We start from the raw sequence: 25,000 nt of genomic DNA, 5'->3' as shown, positions 1-25,000 counted from the left end.
GGCCGTGAGGTGTGTGTGTATCAAACAGAGAGAGAGAGAGACAGAACTGATTTCACAGCTGTTTCCTGACACACTCGTAGTGTAATCTGCACCCAAATGAAGTTACTAACAGCAGAACAGTGGACGGGTGGATCCTGCTAACTCTACAGGGGGGTCAGAACTCCACCAGCCGCCCCGCTGTGACTCATAGAGGAGCTGTCAATCAAGAGTAACTGACAGCTGCTGTGAACCTCTGATGAGAGGAAGAGGAAACACTGGAGCACAGCAGGAGCTATAAGAGAGGAAATGAGTGTGTGTGTGTGTGTGTGATGTAGGGTGTGAGACAGGTGTTGTACCTTGTCAATCATATCAGGTCTGTTGGTGGCGGCGAGAACCGTGACGTCTTTTAACTGTTCGATTCCGTCCATCTCGGTCAGTAACTGAGCCAACACGCGATCACCAACACCGCCCGCATGAGAAGAACTGCAGAGCGCACATTCAGTCACATTAATCCATGTATTTCATTGGCTCATTCAGACTTTATTCTGCATTAAAGAACATTTGCAAAAATGATAGAATATACTGGCGACATTCACACTGCACTTAAATGCGTCTGTCAATCAATCATAAACCTTTGCAGTGTGTACGCAGCTGGAATTTGGAGCAAAATCTTAAAATACAATCTTAGAAAAAGAACAGACGTTGTTGGGGTGTTTCTTCAAATTATCTGGAAAGTAAAAGATTGATGATTGTGTTTCTTTAAACAACTGCTCCTCAATCACTCACATACTGACCACAAACACAGTGTGTGTTTTTTCATCCAAATATGAAAAGATACAGCAGACTTACAGTGGAATGAAACATCAGAGAGAGTGTGTGCTGTGATTGATGAAAGTGAAAAATATTCATCAGTAAATCAGTGTGTCATTCACAATGCAATCGAGAAAATGAACTCTTACTCGGCACAACCATCACTGACAGTGTGTGTGTGTGTGTGTGTGTGTGTGTGTGTGTGTGTGTTCATTCCTGTCAGAATCTTGAAACACCAGCCACTTCATTAATTAAATATGCAGTGACAAAAAAAAATAAAAATAAGTTTATGACTCACTTATACACACACACTGTTCATCTGTCTTCAGGGAAACAAAAACTTTATTGTGAACGCCTAAAGGGCAGATGTTCCTGTTTCGTGTGTGTGTGTGTGTGTCACTGTTGGGCAAAACTCAGAATTTAATAATTGGCTCTCTTTCAGTTCATGAGTGTGAATTTGAATTGAACTGGCCACACACCCTTTGGGATGTTGAATTGGAATTTGAATTGTGACTAGATAAGTAAAGTTTGCCAAGACAAACTTTCATGTTAGCTTGAGAAAGCCTTGTTTTAAAAGTTTGCAGTTTAAATGTTATACAGACAGATAGAGCATTACTAAGTGGTTGCTAGGGTGTTCTGGCTGGTGCTGGGTGTTGCTAGGCTGTTCTAGCTGGTTGCGAGGTCTTTCTAAGCTGTTTTAGCTGGTTGCTAGGGTATTCTAGCTGACTGCTAGGATGTTCTGGTTGGTTGCTAGGTGTTGCTCGGGTGTTCTGGCTGCTAGGGTGTTCTGGCTGGTTGCTAGATGTTGCTAGGCTGTTCTAGCTGACTGCTAAGATGTTTCTGTTTGGTTGCTAATTGTTGCTAGGTTATTCTAGCTGATTGCTAGCTGTTGCTAGGCTGTTCTGTCTGGTTCCCAGGATGTTCTGGCTGGTTGCTAGTCTGTTTTAGCTGGTTGCTAGGGTGTTATGGTTCATTGCTAGGTGTTGCTAGGGTGTTCTAGCTGGTTGCAAGACTGTTCTAGCTGGTTGCTAGGGTGTTTTGGCTGGTTGCGAGATCTTTCTAGGCTGTTTTAGCTGGTTACTAGGGTGTTCTAGCTGACTGCTAAGATGATCTGGTTGGTTGCTAGGTGTTGCTCGGGTGTTCTGGATGCTAGGGTGTTGTGGCTGGTTGCTAGGCTGTTCTAGCTGACTGCTAAGATGTTTTTGTTTGGTTGCTAATTGTTGCTAGGGTGTTCTAGCTGATTGCTATGTATTGCTAGGCTGTTCTGCCTAGTTGCTAGGCTGTTCTGTCTGGCTCCCAGGGTCTTCTGACTGGTTGCTAGATGTTGCTAGGGTGTTCTAGCTGGTTGCAAGACTGTTCTAGCTGGTTGCTAGGCTGTTTTAGCTGGTTGCTAGGGTGTTCAGGTTGGTTTCTATGTATTGCTAGGCTGTTCTGCCTGGTTACAAGGCTGTTCTGGCTGGCTGATAGATGTTGCTAGGCTTTTTTAGCTGGTTGCTAGGGTGTTATGGTTGGTTGCTAGGTGTTGCTAGGGTGTTCTAGCTGGTTGCAAGACTGTTCTAGCTGGTTGCTAGGGTGTTTTGGCTGGTTGCGAGATCTTTCTAGGCTGTTTTAGCTGGTTACTAGGGTGTTCTAGCTGACTGCTAAGATGATCTGGTTGGTTGCTAGGTGTTGCTCGGGTGTTCTGGATGCTAGGGTGTTGTGGCTGGTTGCTAGGCTGTTCTAGCTGACTGCTAAGATGTTTTTGTTTGGTTGCTAATTGTTGCTAGGGTGTTCTAGCTGATTGCTATGTATTGCTAGGCTGTTCTGCCTAGTTGCTAGGCTGTTCTGTCTGGCTCCCAGGGTCTTCTGACTGGTTGCTAGATGTTGCTAGGGTGTTCTAGCTGGTTGCAAGACTGTTCTAGCTGGTTGCTAGGCTGTTTTAGCTGGTTGCTAGGGTGTTCAGGTTGGTTTCTATGTATTGCTAGGCTGTTCTGCCTGGTTACAAGGCTGTTCTGGCTGGCTGATAGATGTTGCTAGGCTTTTTTAGCTGGTTGCTAGGGTGTTATGGTTGGTTGCTAGGTGTTGCTAGGGTGTTCTAGCTGGTTGCTAGGCTGTTTTAGCTGGTTACTAGGGTGTTCAGGCTGGTTTCTAGGTATTGCTAGGCTGTTCTGGCTGGTTGCCAGGGTGTTCTGCCTGGTTACAAGGCTGTTCTGGCTGGTTGATAGCAACATCTATCAACCAGCCAGAACAGCCTTTTAACCAGGCAGAACACCCTGGCAACCAGCCAGAACAGCCTAGCAATACCTAGAAACCAGCCTGAACACCCTAGTAACCAGCTAAAACAGCCTAGCAACATCTAGGCTTTTTTAGCTGGTTGCTAGGGTGTTATTGTTGGTTGCTAGGTGTTGCTAGGGTGTACTAGCTGGTTGCAAGGCTGTTCTAGCTGGTTGCTAATGTGTTCTGTCTGGTTGCTAGATGTTGCTAGGCTTTTTTAGCTGGTTGCTAGGGTGTTATAGTTGGTTGCTAGGTGTTGCTAGGCTGTTCTAGCTCGTTGCAAGGCTGTGCTAGCTGGTTGCCAATGTGTTCTGGCTGATTGCTAGATGTTGCTAGGCTTTTTTTTACTGGTTGCTAGGGTGTTATGGCTGGTTGCTAGGTACTGCTAGGGTGTTCTAGCTGGTTGTTAGGGTGTTCTGGCTGGTTGCTAGGCTGTTCTAGCTGGTTGCTAGGGTGTTTAAGCTGGTTGCTAGGGTGTTCTGGCTGGTTACAACTGATAATTTTGGTCTTGGTTTAGGGATTTTGGAAAAACAGGAATAAAGATGCTAACTTACAGCATAACATCTTTTTGGTTCATACCAGTTTAGAACGACATGAGGATGAGTAAATGACAGAATTTTCATTTTTTGGGTGAACTATCCATTTAAGACTTTGTATTAGGGGGTTGTTTGAATCACAGATTGAGCAATGAGAGTATGAACGGTACTTTAGAAATAAAATCATTGATTTATTCACCTTCCTCTTGCAACCGCTAAAGCGTCGATCTCATCAAAAAACACGATAGACGGAGCGACGGCTCTCGCCTTCCGAAAAACCTAAAAAAATAAATTAAAAAAAACACACATACACAGTACTGTTATTATCAAAGGCTCTTTACGCAGAAAATGAGTGACCGTCCCTTTAATAAGGTACAGACTGGCGTGTCTCACCTCTCTGACGGCTCGCTCTGATTCGCCCACATATTTACTCAGTAATTCTGGACCCTGTAGAAACACAGTGAAAAGCATTACCATACCGCACAAATCCATCAGTCACACATTACGGACCTCAGTCAGGAAAACAAAGCTGTGAGGGATAATTGTAAAGTCTGTTCAATGGGTTACAATGTTGTTTTTTTTGGTGTCACCCATTTGGCTGCTGAAACATGGAAAACAATCTTTCCAAGAAACATGATCTGACATAAGACCAAAAGACAGTACAACACATAAATTATGCCAAAAACAAATGCATAAGATAAAACATGTTTCTATCTGAGAGCTGCACTTTTGTCTTTCAGATTTATTGCACTGAAGTTAACTAGTTTATACTTTCCTTGATTTTAAGTAGTATTTACCAACTATAAATCTCCACTTTCACTTTCACATTCTTCTTCATTTGTTTTTTGGCGATTCACATTCTTCATGCATATCGCCACCTACTGGTCTGGGCTGGTCAAAGTGGGCATTTATAGTATGAAAGGACTTAAATATTGATCTGTTTCTATCGTATCGCATCTGAAGATATAGATTAAACCACTGGACAGAATTTCAAATACATGTTTTTGAATTACGTATTTAAAATACTATTTTGTACTTTGTATTTTAAAGACTGTATTTGTATTTAAATACATTTAAGTTTGGTATTTGTGTATTTTCAAAATACATAAAACACTTTATGCCAGTCAACCTCTTTAAGGCATTTCATTGCCAGATGCTCGGAAGATGATGTGTAAGGAAACAAAACTGCAACGCTCCCGTTAGTTTAGCTGCTGTTCGACTGTCACCAGAAACGTCTCCTTGCAACCCAACTGATAAAAAATGCTGCAATGCAACTATTTATGCAGCAGGTGTACGGTTATCAAAAGAGTGTATAATATATCCCTTTATACACCTGTTTCTGCAGGCATTTGTTAAACAAGCTTTAATATCAGGTAATGTAGGAACTTTGACTCATTTATCGATAAACTTAATAAAAGTGAACGTTTATCACTTACTTTGTACGTCTCCCCTAGTGCCAACATGTTTGTGTGACATCACACACCTGCATCTCGAAATCGGATGCTGCCTTCAAGTGCACCTAGGAAGCACGTACCTCCAAGTCAGGCATTCATTACAATGACATGTCACGCATTCATGTGGAAAACAAAATACGGAAGAAGACAAACTTAAACAATTATGCAATGAACGATGGCAAAAGCCCTTTTTCTGTTGTACCGGTGAATAAACATAAGTGAATAAACTTGCATCACTTTTAAACGACATATATGATTTATTAATGCACGGTATCAAACACATTATTAATTAATTTGCTTAAAACAAACCGTGAAGGGTGTGTCATTAGTTGGTTGTCATATATAACAAATGAATATTATTGAAATAAATTACAGAAGTTGAAATAATTTTGCTTTTCATCATCTTTCATGTCGACACACCCCTTCCAACGTCCCAACTCGGAAACTCGTGTATCATCTACAATTCCGAATTTCCCACTCATTAATACGATCATCTACAATTCCGAATTTCCCACTCGTTAATACGATCATCTACAATTCCGAATTTCCCACTCGTTAATACGATCATCTACAATTCCGAATTTCCCACTCGTTAATACGATCATCTACAATTCCGAATTTCCCACTTGTTAATACGATCATCTACAATTCCGAATTTCCCACTCGTTAATACGATCATCTACAATTCCGAATTTCCCACTCGTTAATACGATCATCTACAATTCCGAGTTTCCCACTCGTTAATACGATCATCTACAATTCCGAGTTTCCCACACGTTAATGCGATCATCTACAATTCCGAGTTTCCCACGCGTTAATGCGATCATCTACAATTCCGAGTTTCCCACACGTTAATGCGATCATCTACAATTCCGAGTTTCCCATGCGTTAATGCGATCATCTACAATTCTGAGTTTCCCACACGTTAATGCGATCATCTACAATTCCGAATTTCCCACTCGTTAATACGATCATCTACAATTCCGAGTTTCCCACTCGTTAATACGATCATCTACAATTCCGAGTTTCCCACACGTTAATGCGATCATCTACAATTCCGAGTTTCCCACGCGTTAATGCGATCATCTACAATTCCGAGTTTCACACGCGTTAATGTGATCATCTACAATTCCGAGTTTCCCACCCGTTAGTACGATCATCTACAATTCCGAGTTTCCCACTCGTTAATACGATCATCTACAATTGAAAAATCGTACTTTCCGAGTTGAATGGAACGCAGCACAAGATAAGATGTGGATGTCATAGTCGATTCTACTTGTTGCAAAAAACATAATAAATGCTGGTAACTGTTATTTTATTTCCACTGAAATATTAAGGTAGCTATGATACTTCTCGCCAGCCAATGCAATGCGTGTCAACAGAGAGGAAATCAAAACTACTCAGCAGCTTTTAGGGGTCCTTGGCATCAAAAAGTTTGAAAATCCCTGAACGAACTAATGTTCAACAATAGAGCCTTATTTTCTTTTCTGATGAATGTAAACATCAGCACAGCGGCTAAAAACAGACAGACATAATTTAACGTTCTTTACTCATCACCGTCATCACTGAGAGATTAATGACATGATAACCTCGACAGAAACAAGACACACACAACAAACAGTCCGTCTCTGATAAACGCTTTCTCTAAAGTCAAGCTCACTTCCTCTCATCCGCTGATACATTTCAACACCTCCTGACACACACACACAAACACTTAAAGTGCACAAACACACACACAGTTTTGTGTAACTTCCTCGGTGGAGATTGATATCTAGACTGGCTTCTCTCAGACTAAACATCCTGCAGGAGAACCGAACACGCCTGTGTCGCCACAACACACCGATTACATGTTCATTTTTCAAATAAAATTTATTCAGCAATGACAAGAACAAACTGAACTGTCTAGACGGGTATTTGAAAGAGTCACAGGTAAGAAGCAGAAATAAACAATGTGTGTTTAAGTGTGTGTGTGTGTGTGTGTGAGTGTGTTTCCTAACTATACTATAGAGAAAAATATTTACAGTGCACACAGATAAAACATTAAACTTTCTTTAAAAACGTGCAGATAGAAGACTTATTCTTACTATTCTTTATTGTATTATTTGTGTAAAATGGGGCAATTTTTGTGAAGGCAGAAATGTGACGCTTATAATTTTATAAAAGCAATTATATAAATTCTTCTGTTAAAACTCGTGTATTATTTCAGCTGTAAAGTTGTTTTATGGTTGTTTTAGGGTTTGTTGACATTACATCATCACGGCAACAAAGTTGTATAATTGTCTTTAACTTTCCACATATGCGGTTAGTAAGTGATTTTATGACAGTAAAATCATGTTAACACACATATTGTTTATGTGTCTATACTTTTGAAACAGTGAGTATTTTAATGTTTACAGATTGACCCCATTGACTTCCATTGTAAGTGTCTCACTGGAACACACATTTAAAGAAAAGGAGGGACGAGTCGAAATTAATATTTGTGGTAATCAACATTATGCCACGAATTTGAACAAAAAGTCACTTTTAAAGTAAAATCTTTACATACACACACTTTATTTACCTTGATTGACAGGAAGTTGAGCTGGCTCTCATTGGCTAGTGCTTTAGCGATCATGGTTTTGGAGCAGCCTGGTGGTCCGTACAGCAGAACGCCTTTAGGTGGCGCTATACCCAACCTGGAGAATGCCTCAGGGTGCTTCAAAGGCCACTCGACCGCCTGTTTGAGTTTCAATTTCACTTCCTCCATTCCACCAATATCACTCCAGCGCACCTACACACACACACACACACAAACACACACACACACATTTATTTATCACGATGAAGACTTTTCATCGACTACATACCTCGGGTCTTCAGCGACCCGGCACATTTATCTATCACAAATGGATCTACGAAAAGCCCGGATAGTGTAAAGACATTTTTAAGACAATTAAACTAAAATAATAGAATAGAATACTGTATATTCTGATATATTTTGACATTTTTTTTTTTTCATATTTCAAAGAGATGATGTAACAGATGATAGAATGGGATTCGTTATGTCCACACTGAAATTTACACATAACACATAAGATACACACATGTATTTTCTCAGGCGCTTATTAAGTCTAAACAGACGCACAACTTACATAATTTCATTTGTGAACACAAATGACAATAACCAAAACATACTGATCATGTGTTAAACTTGCTATAGTTCACTTCCACACTGTTTCTTCATCAAATGTAAATCAAGTCAATCAATGAAACAAGAGCGCCACCTTGAGTAACAAATAGCACGTATAATATATATGTGTACACGCATATGAAGCGCTTATAATTCACCATTGTTACGCATAAAATTGACCTGATATAGTAGTCATTTATATGAATATGGCACTCATTTGTCTTCTAATAAAGAAAGAAATCAGATCAAATATCGTGATAGTAAACTTATATATGTATCGTCGTGCAACCCCACATCATTGTATTTTGGCTTCGCTGTACGTAACACATAATTAAAATTAATTTAAAATGACTGAATACTGTTCGCAAGACTCAGCACTGTAATTTAAGGGTTAAACTTCTGGCGCACCGCGTCACGTGACACAACAGTGTGACGTCGATTTCCGTGAAGCGCTTCTACGGGTGCAGCGCCAACAAAAGTGCCTCTGGTAAGAAACCTCTTTAAGTTTTCTGATTGAAACCTGTTTGGCTGTAAAGAGTAGCGTCTCTAGTTTCGTTTGATATGCCGCTTTAAAAAATCCATTCATTTTACACGCGTCAGCACGCTGATAAACATGACGTCCACATACGTGGAAATTAGGACCATGTTCCCTCAAAAGTTATTTTGTTAGTTATTTTGAATATTTTTCAACATGAACACATCTGTGGGTCATTTCGCTTCATTTTAATATACATTTTGCAATGTTTAATTTTGTTATCACTGTACAATTCGGTTCTATTCATTAACATTAATAAATGCATTCCTATATTTACTGTGCATTATCACATTGAGAATAAATGTATTCATGCAAAAGCTGAAAAAATGTGTGCTTTCAGAGACTTTATATGGAGTTAGGATGAAAATAAGGTGCATTTTGAACTGTTCTGAGACCAGTGCAGACAGACAGCACACTGGAGGTTAAGTCATTCACTAAATAGGGAGCAAGGGAGCATCCTATAGCTCTCTATGCAGTTAAGTGCATTCACTCCTAAAATCTGATCAAAAGTTCAGTTTCAGGCTGCAGATGATGTTTGGATCACTCAACATGTTTGACAGACATGTGACAATGATAATCAGTACATAGATTCAGAATTTATAATGTATCATTTTATTTTAACATGATTGACAGTGATTGGATGATGCTTGACAGAAAATTATTATTATTATTAGGTGATACTAGTTACAAATCAAAAGGGGAAATGGAAAATACACACATAGTCACGCAGGGTCTCAGGAGGATATATATATATATATTTAAAATAAATCACAAAAATATGATTTATAGAAGCACAAATTTATTTTGCGACATCATTACACTCAATAGGGTCAATAATACACCTTTGGTAATTAAGCAGTAAAAAAGCTTTCACAGACGTTCATTCATTTTTTCCATGTATTACTTCATCATTCAGTGTGTGTGTGTGTGTTTTAGTGTTGTACCTTTGGTACGTCGATGGTGACCTCTCTCATTGCACTTGGTTTGACCTCCGTCATGGCCAGTCTGAGGTCAGAGGTCGTGACCTTCACCCTGTTCATCACCTGGGCATCAGAGAGAGCAGGTGTGGACGCTAAAACCCTTCTCAGCGCGTGAAGACCTGCACAAGCACCGTTAATAACACTCAAGCTTTGTTCCAACCCGCACAGTTTACTCTGTCAGTAAGACCAGAGATACTCCAAATTAAAGGAATATTCTGGGTTCAATACAAGTGAAGCTCAATTAAAAGCTTTTGTATAATAAAACTGTTTTCCACACAAAAAACAACATTTAGACTCGTCTCTCTTTATTAAAAAAAGAAAAGGGTTACGGTACTTCAGTTCAGACACTCATAATGATCAAAGTAAATCCACAGAAGTAAAATCCACAAGATGTAAACATTATACACAGAGCTGTCAATCGATTACCATTTTTAAACAAATGAATTACATGATATGACGATTAATTAATCGATTAATCGCAATTAATCGCATATATAAATATTTGCTAAGAAAGGCCCACAAATAACAATAATTCATAACATAATGAAAAAATAATAAATTGAATACATATAATAAATATAATAATTTAGATAATTAAAATGCATAGCATTATTGTGGCAGACGAGTAAAGCATTGATATTACAAAAAGTGGCTTATAAATTGTTTATTTCCTAGCCTGCAGTCCACAGTAATACATTTCGCAACTGAATTCGTCAATCTGTTCGTGGTAGATTTATAATAAGGGATTTTCTAATGACTCATCAATGCACACATGCGTCAGACGGACGTCTCACTTTGGTTGTGTCGTTTCATAAACAAAGTGTTTTTAGTTCACTGTTTCAAGTTAAACGTCTGGAGATCTGTGCATTCGGAATTGTGCTTCATCCAGATGTTTGAATGCAAGAACGCGTTCTCTAGTGATGGGTCGTTCGTGAACGATTCATTCATTTTGAACTAATCTTTTATGCGACTCATTCTGTGTTGGCCACACATGTGCACTGCGCAACCTCCGTTTGTTTGTTACGTGAAAACCGTATAGGCGCTGTACAGAAAACAGGAATGATTAGTTCACCTTTCACCTCTTTTGGTCCGAGTCCTTTGTCCTTTTGTCACGTGACAGCCGTATACACTATGCACACACACAGGAAACAGGAAACGCTATAGTGTATACGGCTGTCACGTGACAAACGAACGAATGACTCGGACAAGAAGATTCAATCCAGAGGTGAACTAATCATTTCTGTTTCTCATAATTTGTCCTTGGCTGCATTATCATTTTTTCCTTATTGGGACTATAATCAAAGTTTGCGTAAGTAGTCGTGTTGGGGGCTATTGAAAATTTCACGTTTTAATTTAATTTTGCTCAAATGAACGAAATTACTTGAATAAAGATTCGTTCATTTTGCTGAACAAGACTCAAAGATCGAAGTCAGTAAAATGATCCGATCTTCCCATCACTAAAGTTCTCATCTTGTGCTGTTGCTGGTGTCAGTCAAGTCTGAGTGTGTTTGTTGTCTATACAGCTGGAGTTTCACTTACTGCCCCCTGCTGAAAACAGCTGGTACCTCAAGCTCCAGTTGCTCCTATGGCAGGAATATCCCGGGGACATGATTAATTGCGTAAAATGCATTTTTTTCTTTTTGCATTATTGCGTTATTTTTTATTTAATCACAATGAATTAACGCGTTAAATTGACAGCCCTAATTATAAATGTTAACATGATTTTAGTGTGATAAAATCCCTTACTGACCTTTTCTGTTCTATCAAACTGGCTATAACTTTAAACAGAAAAGGTTAGTAAGTGACTTTATCACGTTAACACGCATATTGTTTACATCTTGTGATTATACTTTTGAAACAGTCAGTATTTTAAAGGTGCACTCAGTAATTCTTTGAAAAATGTCGGAGTGGCTTACAGTGGCTTACACTGACACCTAGTGGCCTGGATGCCGCATCATTCAAACACAGTAGTTTTCAGTATTAGAAATTCACTATTCACAATCAGCCATGATTACTTTAATTCTTGAATGAAAGTAACTGAGATTAAGCGAGTAGTATTCAGCTGGTCATGTGATTCTAAAATGGCAGCCCCCATGAGGGGACCCTCCCCCATGTAGAATAAAACAGCTTTTATAAGGTAACTGATATGACTAGAGTCCTCATCTCATGGACATGAGAGGGCATGATTTTATACAAATGTTTCAAAATTACAAGTTACAAAAATTACAAAAAGTTATCTTTTTAAATGAGGAAAAAATGACTGATTGCACCTTTAACATTTACAGACTGACCCCATTGACTTCCATTGTAAGTGTCTCACTGAAACCAATGAGCTTCGTTCTATTCACAGAGAGAGAGAGAAAGAGAAAGAGAGATGTTATGTTGTTATGTCGTTATATTGGAGCATTCTGGATTGTTAATAAAACACAGATGAATCTGCATAGCTGAATTCAGTAAGAGCTTTATGAATGTTTTTGAGAAACAGGTTTCATCTCTTTGCTGGCATGTGTCTTGAGTTGATTTATTTCAGAGAATACATCCCACGGGCTTTCCGCTGCTCAAACACAAAATAAACATCCAACGCTCTATGAATCAAAAGTGAACTTCTGCTCTGTCTAAACATGGACATCAGTCAAATGAGTCACAAACATAGAGAAATACAGAAAATGTGTATTAAATGCTTTAAATAAGCTTTTAGAAAGGTTTAAAGTCAACATTTACTCAGAACTGACTATTTCTGTAATACTCTTTCTAGCTTTGTGTCTGAAACGACTTTCCTGTTCAGCTGACGACATCAATGATATTATACAGTAGCACTTTACACCATCAAGTCAATTCCACATGGAGGAAATATTCTGTTTTACTCAGAAATGTCATATTATGCAAGTGAAATGAGTTGGAAATGCCGGTTCGTGTTGATTTTGAAGATGATGTTGAATGCAGTTTTCTTTCCTGTAATAGCATATTTACTATTGAAACAAGAAGTTGGGTCATGACATATTGAGAGGCTCATCCCTTTCTTTAAATCTCCTCTGACTGACACTGAGTTTTCTAAACTCCTCCTCTCCAACCAACCCATCACCTGTCCCCTTGACCCCATTCCTTCTCACCTTCTCCAAGTCATCTCTCCATCTATCCTACCTGCACACACACACATAATTAACACATCTCTACTTACAGGCACTTTTCCCACTACATTTAAGCAGGCTCGAGTAACCCTGCTGCTTAAAAAACCTGCACTTAACCCCACACAAGTAGAAGACTACAGACCAGTCTCTCTCATTCCACTCATGGCGAAAACACTTGAAAGAGCAGTTTTCAATCAGATCTCTGCCAATCTCTTGCAGAACAAGCTGCTGGATGACAATCAGTCAGGCTTCAAAAGTGGACACTCCACTGAGACTGCCATGCTGTCTGTCACTGAGTCGCTGAGACAAGCGAGAGCTGAATCCAGATCGTCCATCCTGATTCTGCTGGACCTTTCTGCAGCCTTTGACACAGTCAACCATCAGATCCTACTCTCCACTAGTGGTGTAATGTTTCACATTTCTCACGGTTCAGTTTGTATCACGGTTTTAGAGTCACGGTTTCGGTATGGTTCAGTATTTGCTTTGTTCAGAAAAAAATTCAATAATATATATATATATATATATATATATATATATATATATATATATATATATATATATATATATATATATATATATTACTGCCAAATCCAAAGAATACTCTATTTGGTAAACACTTCAACAGGTTTGCCCTTAATAAAAATCATGGTTTTACAGTAACCATAGTTTTACCATGGTATTTGTAGTAAAATCACCACGCGCCTTACCGAGAACGAGAACCACATTATAGCGACCACGAGGAGGTTACCCCATGTGACTCTACCCTCCCTAGCAACCGGGCCAATTTGGTTGCTTAGGAGACCTGACTGGAGTCACTCAGCACGCCCTGGATTCGAACTCGTGACGCCAGGTATGGTAGTCATACCCAGACCCCAAATAAATCAAATTTTAACTTTATTTTACTTTTACAGTAGATTGAAAACTTCCTGTGTGGTGCACTTTGGTTTTTTGTGCATTTTTCTTGCACACATGTTTTCTATAATGAATAGAACTTTGATTTCTCCAACCAGGTTGCCATGCATTCAAATAAAGAACGTGTTTTTTTTAATCATGTTGAAGTCACTTTATAGTTGGATACATTTAAAAGTTGAAAAATTGACATGAATTGTCCCAAGTTAAAAATGTGAGATTATATATATTTTTTTATGTTATATTTGGCTAACCCTACTGCGTGCAAGACGTACATGGAAAACCGAAGTATACTTTGGCCTTTAGAGTGGCATTGTTAAACTTGCTGAAGAGATGCAGGTGTTTGTTGCATCTGCAGGTCATTGAGAGAAAACTGCGGATTATTGATCAGACATACAATGGAGTTCAGTTTCAGTGAATGATGGACATTTGAGCTGTGTGGAGCAAGAATGCTGTGCACACTGTAATATTAGACACACACGCACACACAGATTTCACTCTCATTGGTATCTCGCATAGAAACGATAAACCAACAATCCCCTTTTAGACAACTGGCAAGTACATGACGACACAATTTTCATTTCTGGGGTGAACTATCCATCATTTACTCACCCTGATGTTGTTCCAAACATACCATGGACAGAATGTGAAAGACCATTCACTTTCATAATGCGGATAAGAGATGCACTGAAAGTGAATAGTGACTGAGGCTAACACTCTGCTAAACATCTCATTTTGTGTCCCATGACAAACGAAAAGAATAAATGACGGATAGGATGCAGTGCAAGTAAGTTAGCAATCAGCGCAGATCCAGGGGGCCTGGGTAGCTCAGTGGTAAAATACGCTGGCTACCACCCCTGGAGTTCACTAGTTCGAATCCCAGGGCGTGCTGAGTGACTCCAGCCAGGTCTCCTAAGCAACCAAATTGGCCCGGTTGCTACGTAGGGTAGAGTCACATGGGGTAACCTCCTCGTGGTTCATTCTCGGTGGGGCACGTGGTGAGTTGAGCGTGGATGCCATGGTGTGTGAAGCCTCCACACGCGCTACGTCTCCGTGGTAACGCGCTCAACAAGCCACGTGATAAGATGCGCGGATTGACGGCAACTGAGATTCATCCTACGCCACCCGGATTGAGGCGATATATATATATTTATATATCGGATTGGGATCTGAGATTTCAGATATCGGAAGAGAAAATGTCCAACTCGCCATGTGATAAAATGCGCGGGTTGGTGGTGTCAGACGCGGAGGCAACTGGGATTCGTCCTCCGCCACCCGGACTGAGGCAAATTACTACGCGTCCACGAGGACTTAAAAGCACATTGGGAATTGGGCATTCCAAATTTGGGAGAAACGGGGAAAAATAAAAAATAAAAAATAAAAAATTCGGAACACTCACCAGCTTCCTTGCAGACTGCAGCGAGGTCGGCGCCCACGTATCCATGCGCCACATCAGCTAGTTCCTGCAGCTCTTCGGTGGTGATGTCACAGGGCGTGGAACGCAGCTGCTTCTGTAAGATCTCCATCCGTCCGACTGCCGTAGGAACACCGATCTCCAGCTCCTTGTCAAAGCGTCCAGGACGCCGCAGAGCTGGATCCAACGCATGAGGACGATTAGTCGCCCCCAAAACCAACAACTGACCACTGTGACCCTCCTGATGACATCAAACACATCATGTCAGTTTCGTAACGTAATACGAACGAAATAACCTAATCAATTCAAGTGAATCGGTTCATGTAAACAAACTGGTTTAAATAAACGATTCCCTTTATATTTAGCGTTGGGAACTCTGATTCATTTTAGTGAGTCAGTTCTTTCAGATGGCTCATGTAAATGAACTAGTTCACATAAATGATTCACTTAAGCCCCATGGTTTTACTTTAGTTAACAGTTACTACTGTTTTACTACTACAAATACCATGGTTAAACTAAATACGAACTATTACAATTTAATAAATAAACAATTATAATAATAATAATAATAATAATAAAATAAAATAAATAGAATCACCCGATTTTTATGTGTCTAAAATATTTTCTTCTTTAAGATATTGTAATATTGTAGTATAGTTAACTATTTTTTTAACCCTTATGCTGTGTTCTGGTCATTTTGACCCGGACAACTTTTATTTTTCCTTACGAATTTTTTTTTTTACTTAACTAATTGGAATAAAATTGCTTGATTTCGTTCACATATGGTATATGAAAACACAAAAAAATGTTGGGCCATTTTCTTTACTTCTTTTTGGTTTAATTACACTATGTTACACTTGTTGTGTTCCCGGTCAAAAATGACCGGCCATTGGAAATGAATGACTAAAAATACAGAAATATTACAGTAATTGTTCAGGAGCATCCCAATCCTTTAGATGAGTACATATGTGGATGTGTGTTTGCACACACAAAGTCCTCGAACATGTGCACACACACACACACACACACACACACACACACACACACAATGTGTGTTGAGCGCCCTTTTGTGCATCCACTTTCCATGTATACTATTTGAGGAATATTTCAAGATCTCCTTATCATATTGTGTTGTGTTTGGGCTCGTTTGAATCGGGATAGTCTGCTGTAAGTAACAATATGTCATTGTCTATGTTATACAGTGCATTCAGAAAGTATTCAGACCCCTTCATTTTTTTTCACATTTTGCTTTTTTGCTGCCTTATGCTAAAATGCTTTAAATATTTTTTCCTGCATCAATCTACAGTCCATACCCCATAATAACAAAGCAAATACCAGATCTTTGATAACTTTGCAAATTTATTAAAAAGAAAAAACTGAAATATCACACTGACATAAGTATTCAGACTCTTAACTCAGTACTTAGTTGAAGCACCTTTGGCAGCGATTACAGCCTCAAGTCTTTTTGGGTATGATGTGACAAGCATTGCACACCTGGATTTAAGGATGTTCTGCTATTCTTCTCTGCAGGTCCTCTCAAGCTCTGTCAGGTTGGATGGGGACCGTCGGTGGACATTTTCAGGTCTCTCCAGAGATGTTCGATTGGGTTCAAGTCCGGGCTCTGGCCGGACTCAAGGACATTCACAGAGTTGTCCCTAAGCCACTCTTGCGTTGTCTTGTCTGTGTGCTTTGGGTCATTGTCCTGTTGGAAGGTGAACCTTCGGCCCAGTCTGAGGTCCTGAGCACTCTGGAGCAGGTTTTCATTAAGGATATCTCTGTATTTTGCTGTGTTCAGCTTTCCTTCATCCCTGACCAGTCCCCCAATCCCTGCTGCTGAAAAACACCACCCCAGCATGATGCTACCACCACCATGCTTCACCGCTAGGATGGTATTGTGCAGATGATGAGCGGTGCCTGGTTTCCTCCAGACATGATGCTTGGAACTGAGGCCAAACAGTTCAATCTTCATTTCATCAGACCAGAGAATCTTGTTTCTTACAGTCTGAGAGTCCTTTAGGTGCTTTTATGTGTCTTGCACTGAGGAGGGGCTTCCGTCTGGTGAATCTGCCATAAAGCCCAGATCGGTGGAGTGTTGCAGTGATGGTTGTCCTTCTGCAAGTTTCTCCCATCTCCACACATGATCTCTGGAGCTCAACCAGAGTGACCATCGGGTTCCTTCTCCCCTGATTGCTCAGTTTGGCTGGGCGGCCAGCTCTAGGAAGAGTCCTGGTTGTTCCAAACTTCTTCCAGTTAAGAATTATGGAGGCCACTGTGCTCTTGGGAACCTTCAGTGCAGCCGAAATGTTTTTGTAGCCTTCCCCAGATCTGTGCCTTGACACAATCCTGTCTCTGAGATCTGCAGGCAGTTCCTTTGACCTCATGGCTTGGTTTTTGCTCTGATATGCATTTTCAGCTGTAAGACCTTATATAGACAGGTGTGTGCCTTTCCAAATCATGTCCAATCAATTGAATTTGCCACAGGTGGACTCCAATCAAAGTGTAGAAACATCTCAAAGATGATCCAGAGAAATGGGATGCACCTGAGATCAATTTCAAGTGTCATAAAAAAGGGTCTGAATACTTATGTCAATGTGATATTTCAGTTTTTTTTTAGTTTTTTTTATTTTTATAAATTTGCAAAGTTATCAAAAGTCTGGTTTTTGCTTTATGTTTTTGCTATTATGGGGTTTGGAATGTATAAAAAAAAATAATTTAAAGCATTTTAGTATAAGGATGCAACGTAACAAAATGTGAAAGAAAATGAAGGGGTCTGAATACTTTATGAATGCACTGTATGTATGTTACAGGAAGTAATGAGGAAAACATGACAAAAAGCCACTTCTGTTTATTATATTTATGTGTGTCAGTGGGAATTTCATACACTAATATTCACTGCAGTTTGGCCTCTGAGTGAAACAAATTTGCTCATTCTACTAATTGAGACCTTTCCAACGATATATAACACATGGCTATCTCATCTTTTTATGATTTTACCAACTCTGAATATAATTGTTGTGATAACAAATTTGCAAATGATGAGAACGAAACAGTTCTTATTTGTCAGCAAATTAAAAAGCATTATTTAGGAATTGGTAGGATCAGCTATATGCATTGTAAAGTCCAGATTCTAGGCGTTAAAACGACACCTATTTTGTTCAGATCAAGCAAGTGATTATGGAATTATTATTCCCGCAGGGAGTACCTTCCACTGACCTGGTATGAACTCAGTTCAATGAATCCTTTTATCAAAAAAATATATATTTAAAAAATATGTTCAAAAAAGGATATAATTACTAAAAAAGAAGTTGATAAAAAGATCTAATGCAATATCTTGTGATAATAAATTAAATATGAGAGATTTATAAACAATTTTAGTTAGCCGGTCATTTTTGACCGGGAACACAAAATGCGTTAGCACAAAACAAACAGAACACAAGGGTTAAAAGATTAGCTTAAATGTAGTTTAAATACTTTAAGTTTTGACTAGCTTGTAGCTTAAAAAATAGTTTTGAAATAACTTCACTAACACTGGTCAACAGGCCCCCCCCGCAGTATAAGTTGCGGTTTTTCATCATCTGAAAGGTCCTGCGTGACTTATAGTCCAGAGATACTTATTTACATAATTTATGCATAATTGATATCAACCAGACAAACATACAGTTTGTGTCAGTGAACTGGATAATTAGTGCAGAGCAAAGAGGGTTTCACTAACATTAATGAATGAATAGAATACAACAGGCATATTGTGTTACAGTCTAAAAGCAGTTTATGTGTATACAGCATAGAGTCGCATGTGTTATACTAAATAGATGCAGCTCATTTTTCATTAAAAGACAAACATAAACAGAATATGAAAAATTGAAAACAGAACATGATTACTTGAAAGCAAATGCACCCAAGTAAAAATACATCATCTCCTAGCGCTTCTTTGTGACAGCAAGGCTCAACTGTGAGTGTTGCCACCTTGTGAACCCACAAATTAGTACAAGTAATTCCAGGCGCATGCGTGTTCTACGTTCAGAGTAAGCATGGTTAGAATAATTGGGCCACATGTCCTGTACGCAGAAGTCTTGCATCTGACCCAAGTATACTTTGGGCTATGCAAGAACAGCTTGTATCCACTTGGATGGAGAAAGGCGTCAAGATTCGGATTCAAAAACATTTTTCAAATCGAATATAAAATCTGACAAGAATATGATCGCAATTTTTTTAAACATCATTTTCAGTTTTAGAACTTTTCACAAACAAGTGTAGTTAAATAGATATAATTTTAGATTGTTCAGCTTAAATCATGCAAAAAAATAAATAAATAAAATCAGGTCCAGCTAATGCACATAGAGTAAACAAACAGGTGACGCCTCAAAAAGGCGATTGGCTCTTTTAACCCTTGTGATGTGTTCGTTTTGTGCTAAAACATCTTGTGTTCCTGGTCAAAAATGACCGGCCCACTAAGATTGTTTATAAATCTCTCATACTGCATATATTATCACAAGATACTGCATTAGATATTTTTATCTATTTTTGTTTTTCCTTATTACGTCCTCAAACATACATATAACATGCACAAAATCGTAACTTACATCAGACTATCCAGATTCAAAAGAGCCTGAACACAACATAATATGATAAGTGTACATGGAAAGATGATGCACAATAAGGGGCACCGATGTGCACACATCCACATACTGTAAGTGCTCATCTAAAGGATTGGGATGCTCCTGAAGACTTAATATTTCTGTGTTTTGTAGTCTAATTCATTCATTTCCAATGGCCGGTCATTTTTGACCGGTTTCCCTCTAGTGGACAGATGGATGGACGGATAGATGGACATAAAGACAGACAGATGAATACTCACAGATCCGATGCCATCCATGAGAGTGAGCAGTGTAGCCACGACCCGTTTCTCCACCTCATTCTGAGCTCCTTCTCTCTTTGGACACAGAGCATCTAACTCATCAATGAAGATGATCGCAGGCTGCCTGTACACACACATACAAACACACACATTTGGTTTACGTTCATTATAAACATCTGATCACTTTAAATACAAGAAACTGAAGTGTACCTCTGTGAAGCATCTGTGAATATCTGTCTCAGTCTGGCTTCGGTTTCTCCATAAAACCTGCAGAGATTCTGAAACATGTTTATCTGAATACAAACACATTAACTCTCTTGCTCATGATCTCAGGGCCATTGATCACGGTCATGTGTGCTCTGACTAAAGGCTATGTGTAGGTTTGTTTACATTTTAATTTTTGAACAGTTTTGGCTTGGATGAACATTCCGTCAATGTAAATCTATGGGATTTTTCTGAGATTTGATCGCCTGCTGTGCGAAATCCATAAGTCCAATCAGTTAGAAAAGATATAGCAACCTGAGTCAGAAAAGTCTGAAGGTTTGTCCTGAATTTAGTGGATGTTGCGTGAAAGTTACAGTCATAAATTTTGGTTTCAGAAGACAAATAGTAGTTTACACAGTAGAACAGCATGTTGGCTTTGTCAACATAATAAAACAAAGGACTGATGTGAGAAATAAAGTTTTTTTAATAGAGTTTTTTGGCGCATTATTGTGTTATCATCTATTTCAGATTTACCTGCCCCTAAACAGCACATAAAAGCAACAGCAGACGATCTCTTCCTGTCTATGTGTGCAGTTCTTGGCCATAATAAACTGCAAAGTGGACCAGAATTTGTTGATAATCAAAAGTCTGGTTACATGACCAAAAGACAATTACACACACACACACACACACTTGCTCATGATCTCAGGGCCGTTGATTACAGTCAAGTGTGCTCCGACTTCATTGGCTAGTGCTCGTCCAATCATCGTCTTCCCTGTGCCGGGTGGACCGTACAGCAACACGCCTCTAGGGGGCGGGATTCCTGTGATAAAACACATGAATAAATCAAATGACAAATTGGTGAGGGGGGCATCAGAAGTTTCTGGGGGGCACAAGGAACATCTAGGGGGCAATGCAACCAGCCCCAACCCCCTATATTTATTTATTTATTATTCATTTTATATGAACTAATTTCACTATATTTCATTCACTAATTTAACTAGAAAAAAATCCATAACTTTTCAATGACTTCTAAAATTTTATTATTTTACATGACTTTTCCAGGCTTGGAAAATACAATTTAAAAATTCCCTGATATTTCCAGGATTTCCATGACAGTGTGAACCATGTCTGTTATTTACTGCACTCACATACATTGCACAGTTTACATTCTGCATGAGGCAGAAATGGCATGTGTAGTACGGTGATATGTTTTTAAATGTAATAAACTGAAAACCAGTAATAACTAGTTAAAGTTTGTAGACACAAACTTTAATGTTGGCTTGACAAAGCCTTTTCTGTAAGTTAAAATTAGTTTTAAAAGTTTGAAGTTTGCTGGTTATATGGACATTACAGTAAAACAAACAACCAGCTAGCTAGATAAAAAAACAGATAGGCATTTCTAGCATGTGGCTAAGCATTGCTTGCATGTTGTTAGACATTACTTGCATGTTTTAGCATGTAGCTAGGCATTGCTAGCACATTGTTTGTCATTGATAGCATGTTTTAGCATGTAGCTAGGCATTGCTAGCTTGTTATTAGGCATTACTAGCATGTGTTAGCATGTAGCTAGGCATTGCTAATATGTTGTTAGGCATTGTTAGCATGTAGCTATGCATAGTTAGCATGTTGTTTGGCATTGCTAGCATGTTTTAGCATGTAGCTAGGCATTGCTAGCACGATGTTAGGCATTGCTATCATGTTTTAGCATGTAGTTAGGCATTGCTAGCATGTTGTTAGGCGTTGCTAACATGTTTTAGCATGTAGCTATGCATTGCTAGCATGTTTAGCGTGTAGCTAGGCATTGCTAGCATGTTGTTAGACATTGCTAGCATGTTTAGCATGCAGCTAGGCATTGCTAGCATGTTTTAATATTTAGCTAGGCATTGCTAGCATGTTGTTAGATGTTGATAGCATGTTTAGCATGTAGCTAGGCATTGCTAGCATGCTGCTAGGCGTTGCTAGCATGTTTTAGCATGTAGTTATGCATTGCTAGTATGTTTAGCGTGTAGCTAGGCATTGCTAGCACGTAGCTAGGCAATGCTAGCATGTTGTTAGACATTGCTAGCATGTTTAGCATGCAGCCATGCATTGCTAGCATGTTTTAATATTTAGCTAGGCATTGCTAGCATGTTGTTAGGCATTGATAGCATGTTTAGCATGTAGCTAGGCATTGCTAGCATGTTGCTAGGTGTTGCTAACATGTTTTTAGTATGAATCTAAATTTTCCACTTGTGCTCATCTTCTAATGACTTGAAAGACTTCAGAAGACATGGTGATGTTTCCGGTAAGGGAACACAGTGAGCAATGATGCTCCCTAGATTTTAAGTTGCACTCTGGGAATTTCAGTGCACTGGAACGATTTTGCGATTGAGACTGGAGATTTGCGATGGAGCCTTAGAAATGGCTGACTCCCTGATTAGTGCACTGACTACTGAACTGACTGAGATGCTCCCTAGGCATTGCTAGAATGTTTAGATAGAAAAAGAGCAAGAGAGAGTAGCTTAAAGCACATTAAAGTCCTTGTGTAGGTTTGTTTACATTTGAATTTTTGAGAGTTGGACTTTGAATAGTCTTGGCTCAGGTGAACATTCCGTCAATGTAAATCTATGGGATTTCTGATCGCCTGCTGTGCGAAAACTGCAAGTCCGATCAGTTAGAGAAGATATAGCAACCCGAGTCAGAACAGTCTGAAAGTTTGTCCTGAATTTGGCGGATGTAGCGTGAAAGTTACAGTTAGAAATTTGGGTTTCAGAAGAAAAATAGTAGTTCAAACAGTAGAACAGCATGTTGGCTTTGTCAAAGCAACATAATAAAACAAAGGACTGATGTGAGAAATAAAGATTAAAGGGTGGACCGCCTGGGTCTGACCTGTGACCTAACTCACCATAGTTTTTGAAGAGTTCGGGGTGTTTGAGTGGCAGTTCGATGGTCTCTCTGATGACCTGAAGCTGACCGCTCAGACCGCCAATCATACTAAGTGTGACCTTTGGCCTCTCCTCCTCCCCAGACCCCTTGTCCTGATCGCAGGAGTCACTGATGCTCAGTTTAGTGGAGCTGCAGACGCTGTAGAACGTGTCACTCCCTGAACGACCAGCAGAGGGAGACACACTCAACACTGCAGACAGATTGGGTGTGTTGGGCATCGCTGGCAGAGGGCTGTCTATGAACGAGGGCTCAGAAGCGCTGAACACGCCATCCGTGAGTTTACAGGGCGTGGCAGGGAGCTGGGGGGTCAAAGGTGAGGGGTCTTGTGATCTGTCAGGCGTACTGGCCACAGGTTCTGACTGGTTCTGATGGATTGAGAGCTGTTCTAGCTGCGCGGAGAGATCCAGAGCGCTTCTGTCTGACACGGGCGTCTGACCGCAGACAGATGCTATTGGAGAAAGAGTCACTCCATCGACACCCTCAATCGAATTCACCTCGATTACACAACTACGCCCAAAATACGATACTGAGAAACTGCTGCCCGGAAGCAGAACTCGAGTATCTGAAAGAGACACACAGACAGAGGGAAAATGTGTTCATCAAGTCTGTGAGGAAAGAAGATTTGTTATCTTAAAATATTTCCAACAGATTTAAAAAGTTACCCAGCATCCGAAGAAGATAATTCCGGAATTCTTCTGTATTCAGCACTCTGTCTTCTGGTCTGTAAAGATTTAAGATGAAAGTAAACTAGGCTACATTATGCTTCCTGGTTTAAAGAAATGCATTGGGCTCAATACAAGTAAAACTCTTTTGGCCCCATTGACTTCCATTGTAAGTGTCTCACTGGAACACAGATTTGTGCTTTTTTTAAAGAAAAGGAGGAATTTTTTTTTATTTTTTTATTTTGCCACAAATGCTGTTGACTGAGGTAAACTTGTATCGAACCCCTAATATTTCTTTAATGAATATCATGTTCATGAGCACCATGAGAGTTGTTTCAAGCGCTAAACAACGCTTTATATACTTTTCTTCGCTTTAAATTGATATTTAAATGATATTCTTTAAAAAAAAAATCCTTTAGTGTTCCACATTCATAAATAACTCATATGGGTTTGGAAGCATGTGGGTGAGTAGATTTTTGGGTAAACTATTCCTTTGAGAAAGTCCAGGATGTGTTTCTGCTCTCAACCAGCAGATGGCGACAATCCCTCCAAATTCTGGCAGCACTGAGAAATGAATAAAAAAGCCAGAACATACACAACATACCACATTGTTTCAAGATTACTTTAGCTGCAAGAGAAGTTGATCTCAGATCTGAGGTGAACTCATTTACTACCTTTCACACTGTGTTTACGGTGTATGAGGTATATGTGTGTGTTGTACCGGAGTGACAGGTGTATGTGTTGAGCCTGTAGAACAGCTCCAGTGATGGACTCCAGTCTAACATGAGCTCCAGCCTTCACTCTCAGTCTCAACTGAATACTGGACTGCAGACCGACACACCGGCCCGGAAACTGGCACACCGGCCACGCCACACACACCTATAACACACACAGAAATATAGTACAACAGGCTGTTGCACTGAGGTCTATTTGACTCTTCTTCACACAGAGAAACACACACATACATACATACATACATACATACACACCTCCTGTTGTCTGGTGGTGCTGGTGATCAGAACTGGTCGTCCGATGCAGATGTTCAGAGTTTTCATGGTGTTCACACTCATCTGAGCCAGATATGAACGGCATCTGTGCGGGGCCTTATCTTCAGCTGCAAACACACACACACACACACACACACACACACACGCACGCACGCACGCACGCACGCACATGTATCT

The 25,000-nt window shown here is 39.6% G+C and overlaps 1 protein-coding gene across 2 annotated transcripts in view; it reads right to left on the bottom strand.

Annotated features, from left to right (window-relative positions):
- Positions 1-25,000, bottom strand: part of spata5 (spermatogenesis associated 5) — a 73,644-nt gene that overhangs the window by 47,388 nt on the left and 1,256 nt on the right. For both annotated transcript variants that reach the window (XM_051658454.1, XM_051658452.1), the window contains exons 2-14: positions 24,806-24,930; positions 24,538-24,695; positions 23,817-23,875; positions 23,114-23,716; positions 20,920-21,049; positions 20,233-20,289; positions 20,023-20,146; positions 15,153-15,408; positions 9,681-9,835; positions 7,593-7,802; positions 3,972-4,025; positions 3,778-3,857; positions 336-462 (exon numbers count right to left, since the gene is read on the bottom strand). In XM_051658454.1, the coding sequence (XP_051514414.1) occupies positions 336-462; positions 3,778-3,857; positions 3,972-4,025; positions 7,593-7,802; positions 9,681-9,835; positions 15,153-15,408; positions 20,023-20,146; positions 20,233-20,289; positions 20,920-21,049; positions 23,114-23,716; positions 23,817-23,875; positions 24,538-24,695; positions 24,806-24,930 (2,138 nt within the window). The remainder of the gene's footprint in view (positions 1-335; positions 463-3,777; positions 3,858-3,971; positions 4,026-7,592; positions 7,803-9,680; positions 9,836-15,152; positions 15,409-20,022; positions 20,147-20,232; positions 20,290-20,919; positions 21,050-23,113; positions 23,717-23,816; positions 23,876-24,537; positions 24,696-24,805; positions 24,931-25,000) is intronic.

This window comes from Myxocyprinus asiaticus, chromosome 27, assembly GCF_019703515.2.
Source record: "Myxocyprinus asiaticus isolate MX2 ecotype Aquarium Trade chromosome 27, UBuf_Myxa_2, whole genome shotgun sequence".
Lineage (NCBI taxonomy): Eukaryota > Metazoa > Chordata > Actinopteri > Cypriniformes > Catostomidae > Myxocyprinus > Myxocyprinus asiaticus.
Note: the sequence above shows the minus strand (reverse complement) of the source record. Positions and strands in the feature narration are given on the sequence as shown.